This window comes from Onychomys torridus, chromosome 5 (genome assembly GCF_903995425.1).
Source record: "Onychomys torridus chromosome 5, mOncTor1.1, whole genome shotgun sequence".
Lineage (NCBI taxonomy): Eukaryota > Metazoa > Chordata > Mammalia > Rodentia > Cricetidae > Onychomys > Onychomys torridus.
In genome coordinates this window covers 122,366,850-122,379,040 of record NC_050447.1, presented here as the reverse complement: position 1 = coordinate 122,379,040, position 12,191 = coordinate 122,366,850, and the positions used below count along the sequence as shown (strand labels likewise).

The 12,191-nt window shown below is 42.0% G+C and overlaps 1 protein-coding gene across 1 annotated transcript in view; it reads left to right on the top strand.

The window, feature by feature from the left end:
- Positions 1-12,191, top strand: part of Fam120a (family with sequence similarity 120A) — a 97,918-nt gene that overhangs the window by 14,801 nt on the left and 70,926 nt on the right. Inside the window, exons 2-3 of the mRNA XM_036189005.1 lie at positions 5,299-5,545; positions 10,230-10,312. Of these exons, the coding sequence (XP_036044898.1) occupies positions 5,299-5,545; positions 10,230-10,312 (330 nt within the window). The remainder of the gene's footprint in view (positions 1-5,298; positions 5,546-10,229; positions 10,313-12,191) is intronic.

Sequence of the window (12,191 nt, the reverse complement as noted above, 5' to 3'; positions counted from 1 at the left end):
GGCCAGGCTGGAAGCCAGCAAACCCCAATATTCCTTCTGTCTCTGCCCTACTCTGCCCTGGGGGGTGAGGGAGTTAGGGATGCAGGCATTTGTGGGGATGCTGGCTTAGGTACTTGGGTCCAACTCTGGTCCTCACGATGCAGAGCAAGCACTCTTCCACTGAGCCATCTCTCTAGCCTTAAGCGCCATCGTTTTTATTCACTTCTAAAAATGAAATTAACAAATTTATGAAGCTATAAAAATACAAATTATGTTATTCCCAGGCTCATCTTGGGAAGAGTAGAAGCAGGAGAAAAGGAAAAGTAATGAAGCCCCTGATTACCAGAGGAGGATGGGTCCCGATTGTCCTACCCTGTCTTTTGAGCACTGAAGCTTTAGTGCTTCATTTGTGTGTGCATGTGCATGTGCTCGTGTATGTGTGTGTGTATGTGTGTGCACATGTGTGTGCACATATGTGTGTGTGTGCATGTGGAGGCCAGGGTCAATGTTCAGTGTGTTCCTCTTACTCTCTACCTTATTTTTTGAGACAAGGTCTCATCGAAGCTAGAGGCCATTGGTATGGCTAGTGAACTCCTGGCGATCCCCTTGGCCTTCCTCCTTGGTGTTGGGATTACAGACCTTCTTTTACATGGATTCTGGGGATCCCAGCTCAGGTTCTTATGCATGTATAGTATGCACATCACCTGAGCCATCTCCCCAGACCTTATTTTAAGTTTTTTAAAAATTCAATCCAATCTATTTATTTTGAGTCAGTAATTATGTAGCTGAGACTGGCCTTGACCTCTTGGTTCTATTGACACTCACTTACCAAGTGCTGGGGTTACAGGCGTGCGCCACCATGCCCAGCTTCTTCATTATTCCACTTGATGAAGACTGCCGCTGGTGCGGCACTCTCCTGCTCAAAGCTCTGTTTGTGCCATTTTCTTTCGGATCGCATCCTCTGCTCGGTCTTTTTATCAACTACCGTTGGCTTCAAGCTTGGAAAATTGTGTACTTGGCCACTGTAAACATTCATAGTTATCTAGCTCGCTCATTCATTCATTCATTCATTCATTTCATTTCATTTCATTTCATTATTCAGTCCGTCAGTCAGCCAGTCAGTCCTGGTTAAAGGCTGGAAGCAGGTTAGTGGTGGGGTGAGGATGGATTCTGCCCAGCACTGCTACAACACAAAACAAAAGAAGAAAGAAGAACAGTCTGATTAGAAAAAGAAACACACTCTTTGGTCCTCTCTCTGCTGTAGACTTGGCGCAGATTCTTACAGTTTATGGGACTCTCTCTACAAAGAACAAGGACCTCTGCTCACACACACATCTTTGAATTAGAGAAGGCTTGCTGCCTGACACCCGGGAATCACTGAGGTGGAGAAATACTATAGCTTGTGAGTTCCCAAGGATTCTTAAGTCCAGATTAGCAAGGTGGTCTCTCCAGCAGCAACAACATACGCAGTCACTGAGTGGTCTGAAGCAATTCCCCCATTAGCTTCTTCCTCCACTCAAGCAGAATTCTTTGTTTGTTCTCAACACTGGTTTTCAGATAAGCATTTAAAAGCATAGTGTACCTGAGTATGACTATGAAGGCCTGTAACACCAGCACTTGGTAGGCTGAGGCAGGAGGATTGCAAGCTTGAAAAAACACAGTGAAATCCTGCCTCAAACAAAGGAACAACAAAATCCAGTGTATTAAAAAGCGCACAAACTTTAGTAATTTACCTTAACTCTAATTTGCAAATGACTAACAATACTGTGATTCAACAAAGACAGATAAAGCACTAAATAAATAGCCAGCTGCATTAGATATATGAGTGCAGGGGATGTATGATTGGCTGCAGTGGATGGTGTATGATTAGCTGCAGAGATGTATGAGTGGCTGCAGGAGATGGATGAGTGGCTGCAGGGGATGATGTATGATTGGCTGCAGGGGATGGATGAATAGCTGCAGGGATGTATGATTGGCTGCAGGGGATGGATGAATAGCTGCAGTGAATGATGTATGATTGGCTGCAGGGGATGTATGATTGGCTGCAGGGGATGGATGAATGGCTGCAGGGGATGGATGAATAGCTGCAGGGATGTATGATTGGCTGCAGGGGATGTATGAATGGCTGCAGGGGATGAATGATTGGCTGCAGGGGATGGATGATTGGCTGCAGGGGATGGATGAGTAGCTGCAGTGAATGATGGATGATTGGCTGCAGTGGATGTATGATTGGCTGCAGGGGATGGATGAATAGCTGCAGGGGATGTATGAATGGCTGCAGTGGATGATGGATGAATAGCTGCAGGGGATGGATGAGTGGCTGCAGGGATGTATGATTGGCTGCAGGGGATGTATGATTGGCTGCAGGGGATGGATGATTGGCTGCAGGGGATGGATGAGTAGCTGCAGTGAATGATGGATGATTGGCTGCAGTGGATGTATGATTGGCTGCAGGGGATGGATGAATAGCTGCAGGGGATGGATGAGTGGCTGCAGGGATGGATGATTAGCTGCAGGGATGGATGATTAGCTGCAGGGATGGATGAGTGGAGGTCCTTGTCTTTTGTAGAGACAGACTTCTAAACTGTAAGAATCTATCCGAAGTCTGCAGCAGAGAGAGGACCAGAGAGTGGTCTGCTTTCTAGTGGGACAGTCCTTTCTTTGCTTTTGTAGTAGTGCTGGGATGGAACTAAGGGCTTGCACATGTTAGGCCCTCCTAGCCACTAACCTGCTTCCCAGCCCTTAAGCAGGTTTTGTTTTTTGTTTTTCTTTTTTTTCCCCTCTCTCAAAAAGTTTTGCACTCATAATTCCACTACCCTGATACAACTCTTTTGGGCCTTTTCATTTCCAGTCTGTTTCCGCAGACACAGTTTTGCATAGCTATAATTGACATTATATTGTGTTCTACTATGATTAATAATTTAATGAAACTTTTCTCAAGTTTTTCTACAAAACATTGTAGTGACTACCTGTTTCATAGTTTAAGCTTAGTTTTGTTTGTTTTTGTTTTTGGAGACAGGGTTTCTCTGTGTAGCTTTGTGCCTTTCCTGGAACTCACTCTGGAGACCAGGCTGGCCTCGAACTCACAGAGATCTACCTGGCTCTGCCTCCCGAGTGCTGGGATTAAAGGCGTGCACCACCACTGCCTGGCTAAGCTTGGTTTTTTCCTGTAGGAGTTACTATGATTCTTTGGATGGCTCTAATGATTTTTATTTGGTAGATTAATTTGTAGTCTATCTCCTGGTCAAAGAGCATGAAGGTTCTACAGCATAAAAGCATAAGGTCTACCTGCTGTTTTACACCACGCCCAGCATTGTTTGAAAGCTGACAAGTTAGACCTGACCCCTGCTCACTCATCCCAGGTGGAGTTCTACTTCCCGGTCTTTGATTTTTACCTCAGATCTGAATGGGCATGGCCGTGGAAACCCACCTGGAACTGCCTCTTCTTTCAGCTTTTGGTTGAAAAACTTTTCCTTAGGAGAAGCCTCTCCTGCTTTGGGATGTAGCCACTTCCCTGCCCTGTGAAGCCGATAGTCTAGGAGCTCAGAGAGTGATGTACTCAGGAGTTGAGCCTAGTCCTTCTGGTCTTGGAGGTGGATCTGCTCTCAGTTTTCTGGAGCAAGGTGCTCCCACAGAGAGAAGCGTGGACTGTGTAGACTCACTGCACCTGCACCATCTCTTACAAGCTCATAAATCCTCTGGAACAAGTAGTCACCTGTCTGTCCTAGGAATCTTTTAGGGAATGGCTGGAAGAATATTTGATAAAGAATTTGGACTAGACTAAGATTAACATTTCTAGATGGGATGAATTTTAGACATTTTTTTCAGCTACTTTTCTATTTTAGCTGGTATGTTTCTAGATTAAGGATGAAGTAAATTTCTTTTATTCTAGGGAGAGCATTACCTAATTGTAGTTTTGTTTTTTCTTACAACATACAATGTTTTATTAAATTTTCTCCCCAAGAGAATTCAAAAGGTTATTTTTCCTTTAACTGTTATCCTCAACAGTTTGCTTTGCCTCTTGATGAGATTTCATTACAACTAATTTCAGCAAGGCCTGGAAACCACTTCCATTGTGAAAGCTAGCAAGGAGATTAGCTTAATGATGGCCACCACTGAGGAGACATAGATGTTCTGTGTCACTTATGACCAGGATGGCTGCTGGTCACTTGACCCTTGGCTGCTGGAACTTAAAATTTCACTCATTACATCCATACATTAGATCGTAGTTCTAGAAATTTCAGGTTAAAGAGGCATGTGTTTCTCCTAAGTCTCTGTGGAGATTGAACTGAGTCCCCTGCTTCAATGTAAATTCTAGTCTCTAAAATACCTTCATTTGCTGGGCGGCAGTGGTGCATGCCTTTAATCCCAGCACTCTGGAAGGAGCCAGGTGGATCCAGGATAGGCACCAAAACTACACAGAGAAAGCCTGTCTAGGAAAAACAAAACAAATCTTTATTCATTGCAGAAACAAATAGCTTTCTAGAATTTTAGTTCGACAGAGTTTGAGAATTAATGAGAGGGAAATCAGTAGTTTGGGATTTGAAGTATTATACCATGTTTAAAATTTTAAAAATTATTTTGACTTGGGTTTTTTAACATTTCAGAGCAGTTTTCAGTGCTGTGGGTTTGTGTCTAGGACTCCAGAGGACTTGTTAGGTGTCTTCCTGCTCCTCAGTGAGCCTCTAGTCTAGGTTGCTGTGTGTGTAGTTCACAGTGGGGATGCAGAGTAAGTGCTTGGGCTTCTTCTCTTCACAAACACGGCAGTTAGCTAAGTGGTAGTCCTGATGGGGCTTGAACAGGGACAGTTATTTAGGGTGTTCATGTGTACCCCGAGGCTACTCTGTAATGAATACCTCCGGAGCAGACTAGAGACAGGTAATTCAGGCCTTTATTTAAGGGAGAGAGTATGGTGTTGCTTTCCAACCCTTTTGATGTACTTTGAAGAGATTGTGTTGGTTATGCAAATGTGGGTGCCTTCTTTGCCTTACTCTTTCTGCTTTATTTTCTTCTTCATCTCCCTACCCCTTCCATTGTCCTTTCTCTTAAATACTGTCAGAGGGGTCAGTCAGATTTGCCTGTTTTTAAGTAGAATGAGTTTGGATTGTCATGAGTGGGAATTAATTTGCAGGGATGGTAGGTTATTGAGAGGTGATTTGAGTTCAGTTTTCCTACGAGATTCCTGTTGGGAGCACTGTGCTACACACTTGGTCCTGGCACTTTCTGATCATTTGGGTAATGTTTATGTCAGTCTGCCTGTTGATCCTGCTGCTTCAGTTAGAGCCTGCATCTGATGGCATCTCCTTTTTTTGTGTGTAGGTTGCACAGAGCATTGAGGATCACCATCAAGAAGTGATTGGCTTCTGCAGAGAGAACGGTTTCCATGGCTTGGTGGCGTATGACTCTGATTATGCACTGTGCAACATCCCCTACTACTTCAGTGCCCATGCCCTGAAACTGAGCCGCAATGGGAAGAGTCTCACCACAAGCCAATATCTGATGCACGAAGTTGCCAAGCAACTGGACCTGAACCCAAATCGTTTTCCTATTTTTGCTGCTCTGTTAGGTAGGTGGAGTAGTGTGAAAACTATTTTCTAAGGGAGTGGTACAGTAAGCATACTGATGTATCTTTTGAAGATTTTCTGCCTGAGTGCTTTGGTTTTATATCTGATATTTACATTTAAGAATGAAAGAATGGGCTCTTCAATTGCATTCTTTTGGATACTTTTTCTTTATTTGCTAATAACGTATTATTCTTGTTTTTAAGCTTTTGTTTATATGTTGTTCTATCCAGGCTGAAAAACTTACTTTGTGATAAACTCCAAATTTTAGATCAATAACATTTCTGAATTATATATGCCCACTATGTTTTCTGAACACATGCCCACTGTGACAGTGTTAGTGATCATCAAACTGGTATCGTAATTGTGTTTATAAAAGAAGAAAATATGTGCCTGGCATTGTGGCACAAGCCTGTAATCCCAGCATTCAGGAAGCTGAGGCAGGAGAATCACTGAGTTGAGCTACCCAGTGAGACTCTATCAAAAAACAAATGGGCTTAAGAGATGACTCAGCAGTTAAGAGTTTACTGCTCTTGGACTTTTTGGAGCCCACTACCTATGATGGGGCACCTCATGCAACCTTGCGGCAGGGGGAAAGGCTTGGACTTGCCTCTACTGGATGTGCCTCCCAGTGGGAGGCTTTGCCTTCTTATGTGGGGGGAGTAGGGAGTGGGCTGGGGGAGGGAAGAGGGGGAGCTTTGATTGGTGTGTAAAATGAATTAAAAAAAATTGTTAGTTAAAAAAAAAGAGTACACTGCTCTTGTAGAGGACCTGAGTTCAGTTCCCAGCACCCATGTTGGGTGGCTTGCCTCTGTAAGTACCTGCAGACATATGTGCATATTTCCACATAGAAACACACATGGGATGGAGATATGGTTCAGTGGTTAAAAGCACTTGCTGCTCTTTCTGAAGACCTGGTTTTAGTTCCTGGCACCCACATGACAGCACACAACTGTCTGTTCCAGGGAATCTGACACTCTGACACAGGCATATATGTAGGCAAAATTTCTAGGAAAATATGTAGGAAATTTCTCTGGTCGTAGCTAGCCCCGTGGACGGGATGAATTTCTCCTAACTGCTTTCTGCCACCTGCTTCCTGCAGCTGCTTGGTCCCAAGTAAACATACAGAGGCTTATATTATTTATAAACTGTATGGCCTATAGGTCAGGCTTCTTGCTAGCCAGCTCTTACAACTTAACTCAACCCATTTCTATTAATCTATATATTGCCACGTGGCCATGGTGTTACTGGTCTGTGGACATCTTGTTGCTCCTTGGGCATGAGGGCTGGTGTCTCCCCCGACTCAACCTTCTTCGTCTTGTCTTTAGTTTGTTCCTTATCCTGCCCTGTCATGGGCCAATGCAGCTTTATTTATCAACCAGTTAGAGCATACTCATAGTGTACAGAAAGACAGGCAGACAGACACACACACACACACACACAATTCAAAATAAATCTTTGATTAGAGAGATAGTTCAGAGGTGAAGAGCACTTACTATTCTTGCACTGGACCCCACCCCCACCCCTAGTTGGTTCCTAGCACTCACATGGTAGCTCACAACCATCCATAACTCTAGTTCTAAGGGATCCACTGCCCTCTTCTGACCTGTGGGCGCCAGGCACACATGTATGGCACACATACATACCTATATACATACATGTAGGCAAAACACTTGGACACATACAATAAAACAAATAAGTTTAAAATTAGAAAAGAAAACCTTGTTGAGCAGTGGTGGCACACACCTTCAATCCCAGCACTTGAGGAGGCAGAGGCAGGGGATCTCTGAATTCAAGGCCAGCCTGTTCTACATAGTGAGTTCCACGACAGCCAAGACTAAACAGAGAAGCCGTATCTCAAAAAACTAAAGGGAAAAGAAAATCACACACACACAAAATCTTAAACACAAAGAAAATATGCCACAGGGCTAAAGCATTGCTATGATTTCTTTTCCTTTGCCTGGTAGCCACTATGATAAAAGAAAACAATTACCTTTTTGTTGTATTTTGATTTGAACTAGAGTCTTATATAGCTCAGGTTGGCTTCCAGTGACCTTGTAGCAGAGGATGAACTTGGACTTTAGATCTTCCTCTCTCCTCTGGGATTATAGGTGCATGACACCACACCTAGCAGAAAAACAACTACTTTAAAATAAAAACAAACTATTGTAAGTAGATTAAAAACATCCCATGAAAGAATTATTTTGCTGTATTTCCAGAAAGGATATACTTTATGTATTAATTTATATTACTTAAATACATTTCAAGCAGTAACATGTACATATACACATTTTTCTTTTGTTTGTTTGCTTTTTTGTTTTCATTTTTTGAGATGGGGTCTCTCTGTATAGCCCTGGCAGTCCAAGAACTTGCTTTGTAGACCAGGCTGGCCTTGAACTCACAGATATCTGCCTGCCTCTGCCTCCCTAGTGCTGGGATTAAAGCTGCACGTATACACCTTTTACTTTGTACCTGCCTTGTGCATGCAGTTCCTTTCCTGTTAGCCTCCCCTTCCTATGTCTTTGTGTATGTGTCAAGCTACTTTAAAATTCAACTCTTTAACTTTTTTTGCATAATTGTGTCCAAGTAGAAATGCATGTTTTTTTGGAGTGAGGTTTTCCTGAGACTTAACTTCTTGGCTTTCTACTTTAGATATTCAAGGCCTTTAGAGGAGCTTCATGGTCTCTAGTGAAGTTACTATGCTTTCTATGGAGTTAGCCCACCCTGAGAAATTGATTAGATTGTGGGTTATTTTTACAAATTTCTAGTTACCAGAAAGGTAGGTGTATGCAACTCAAAGGTCAGTCTCCAATGACATTCCTCTGGACAACTGTCCACTTTTGTTGTTGATTTCTTTTATTTTGAGACAGGGTTTTTTAATTGGTATCTGGGCATACACAACTTAGCACATATTAAAAGTATGTGTTGAGCTGGGAATACACACTTAGCATTTAGAAGGCTGATACAGAAAGATTGGGAATTTGAGGCCAGCCTGGGTGACCTTGACATATTAGTTCCAGGTCGGCAGAGTTGTATCAACCTATTTTATAGCCAGGTGGTGGTGGCACACACCTTTAATCCCAGCACTTGGGAGAGAGGCAGAGACAGGCAGATCTCTGTGAGTTCAAGGCCAACCTGGTCTACTGAGCTAGTTCTAGGACAGCCAGGACTATTATACAAAGAAACCCTGTCTTGAAACCGTCCCCCCCCCCAAAAAAAAATCCCTGATATATTACATATATATTGGTAGGTAGATGGCATGTTATATAGATGATTCGATGTTTACTTAAGTGCTAAGCAGAATGTCTTTTGCCTAGAATTTGAAATATGGATAATATTTGATTTCTGTTTAAGAAATACTGAATATATTTCTTTGAGGTAATATCAACTTATACTTTTCTAGATAATTTAAGTCCTGTTGGGCAACTTAGCAAGACCCTGTCAAAATACAAAAAAGTGAAAAGGGGGCTGGAGTGTAACTCAGTGGTTGAATGATAACAGCCCTTGTTCAGTTCCCAATAGTTAAAAAAAAAATAATAAAGTCATCCAGTTAATTTGAGGTATAAGAGTCTAGTCTATTTAAGAAGTTTAGGCAAATTATAGATAAATTATGAATAAGTTTGTTTATTTTAGATTTTGTAAAAATTTCATTATCTTTAAATAAAGCTATTTTCCTTTTCTGTCATAGAAAGTGCAGCTATTTAAAGTTTTATTTTAGGAAAGTTGAGTGGAATACTCATTTAAATGTTTGAGTTTTTACAAAGACCATTACTGATACTGGAATTACCTTCATATTTTCTTAAGTTGAATCTTTAAAATAACTCTGAGACTTTGTATTTCACAACAAGATTCTGTGCAGTTCACTAACAGCAAGAAGCAGCACAGAGCCCAGTTGTGTGCACAGCGGGGGCTTATCTGTTGGTCTGAAACCCTGGTTCGAACTGCATGTTGGGGTACTCTGCTGTAGCAATGCTGCAAAGGATTGCACTTTGTAGTACTGCTTGTTAGCAGGTGGTTAATGAATCTGATGTTTTAATGTGGAAGTGATCAAACCATGGTAAAAACATCACAGAGTTACGTAGGAAATGACTACTTTTAAATTGCAGTGAGAGTACCAGCACCTTGTAGAAGTTAGTGTTTCAGGCACTCATGTCCTGCTGTGAAAGTAGAATACCCTTCAGGAATGTAGTTCTTACTTGTAGACTAGCCTAGCCCTAGAGGTGGGACAGACCGCTCAGATATTGTAGTCTGTGCTTTGTCACAGACACTTGTGATGGTGATTCGTACTGTAGCACAGTTGTCGTCACTTAATCTTCCTAGGGAAGATTTTATAACCACAGACTCCACATCTGGCTATGTAATTGTCAAATCATTTCCAACCACAGGTGTTTCAGGAGCACATGAAAACTTAGGTCTGGTCTCTCTGTGACTTCCTGGAACCCTTAGACTGACTTTTTGCATAGTGCTGGGAAGTCCTTTGTGTGAATGATGTCCAGACTATACTGAACATTCACTTGGTGCTTGAGTCAGCTGTAAGGACTGCCTGCTGTGTGTTGCTTCATAGAACAGTGTGAAGAAATGTTTGTCTGCTTGAAAGCTGAATGCGAGTTAGCTAGCATACAGTGGTGGAGACATTTCCCTGTGTCACTGATAATGATGGCTTTTACATTATCCACATTTATATTCTAGGAAATCACATACTACCTGATGAGGATCTGGCTTCCTTTCACTGGAGTTTACTTGGTCCAGAACATCCACTCGCCTCACTGAAGGTACAAATGTTGTTGCTTGGTTTTCCAGCATTTGGCTCACCGCTGTGACTCTTCTCCTGCTTTAACAGTGCGTTAATGACTTTCCTGAAGAAGGGACATTCTGTGTGGGTAGAGTGTCTTGTTTGTGACTCACCTTGGGATCTGTTCTGTCTTCATAAGTAACCTGCTTCCTTCCTTGTTCTCAACACCTGTGTGGTAGGCAGATTTACACATTCCTTCAAAATCCCCTTCAAAGAATGTCCTGTGCCTAGCTAGACAAGAAGAAATGTTTGAGCTGCAGTTTTTATAGATTAACATTTTTACTTAAAATACTAATTTTTCTTCAATAGGTAATGTCATCTGTCACTTAGATCAACATCTTTTAGCATAGTCTGAGAATTTTTAGCAGTCATAACTTTTTACTTTTCTACATTTATAAAATAGTGTATTTTAATGCTTCTTGAATAATGAAAGAATGGTTCATTTGCACTGCTTTATTAACACAATATTTTCTTTCTCATTTCCCTTTTGGTTTTCTCCGTTTGTGATAGCAGTGAACATTAGAAGAGACATTTTACCAGGGTGTTCTGAAGTGAGGAGGTTGTCTATTCTATGTAAGCCTAAAAGAAAGGAGTGAGATTGGTATGGACCGTGAGGACATTATCTGGTACCTGTCAGTGACACTGTGACTGGCATTATCATTTGTTAGGTGGCTTAGGAAATGCAAAGGTGGGGACTTGGACACTGTCACTTCCAGCTCTGGGACCAGCCTCTTTAGAGTCAAGGGAAAGGGTAGAGTGGGTAGTCTCCAGAGGCATGCCACAAAATCTGTGTTCTGTCACAGTGACCCTCCTGCCATAAACGGTTGTAATTGATGTTCAGTTTCAAATGTGAGTTTTTCTTTCTTTGCATTATTATTGATTTTCTGAAGGGAAATCTCTCAAGTAGGATTCCTTTTTTTAGTCCTTGCTGCTCAGAACCGCTTTTCCTCTCTCATCTGTGTCTTTGAAATATTTTCTTTTCACTGTAATATTTCTTGGTTAAGTAACCTTCAACTTCTCTTGAGGTTAATTTCCCCTTCCTTTTAGAAATCCCTTGTCTCTCTTTTCCTTTTTGCAAAGCTTTGCTTTTGCTGTTGGTAATGGAGTGTCTCCTCCTGTGTGTTCTTAGGAATGAAGTGACAGGACCTGCTGTCTTGATGGTGGCGAGTGAAGTAGAGACTGGGGTGCGTGGCCTCTGACAGCTGGCCTCCAGCTGCTGCCCTGTGCACATGTGGCCTGTTAAGCACTGGGTCCTTCTCAGTGGGGACTTGGTGGACACTTGCTGTAAGGGATTTGAGTGGGACTCCTGAAGCCTCCGCTCTCTGCGTGTATTATCACATGTTCAGCTGGGCCACCTTTGCTTCGCACTCCATAAGCCTAGATGTGAAGAGTAATTTGTAGGACTGTTGGGAAGCCAGCTCAGTAAGTATATGTAATGTTGAAAGGATAGAAAATATTTGTCCAGGTAGCCACCATCTTGGTTCAGTACTTGCTGACATTTCCCCATAAATTATATAGACATGTCTGTGTCTTGTTTTAACTTAGACTGTTTGGAAATAAGATGCAGTTGTCACGGCACTCTATCTGTTTGTACTCCATCTTGTGGCACTGCACCTACCACTGAGGGCGTCTTCTCTGTATTAATGTTACCAGTAACAAAACTCCTAGCAATTCACAAATAGAAATTTGAGTATTAGGTCTGTGTTCCATTTTTCCTTTAATTTTTTTTTTTTTTTTATGAAGTTGGGAGAAAAAAGTGAGGGAGGTTAGGGGAAGAATTTGAGGGGAAGGAATGAGAAATGGGTTGGATCCAAATACATTATAAATGTATGAATATTAAATAAAATATTTAATACAAC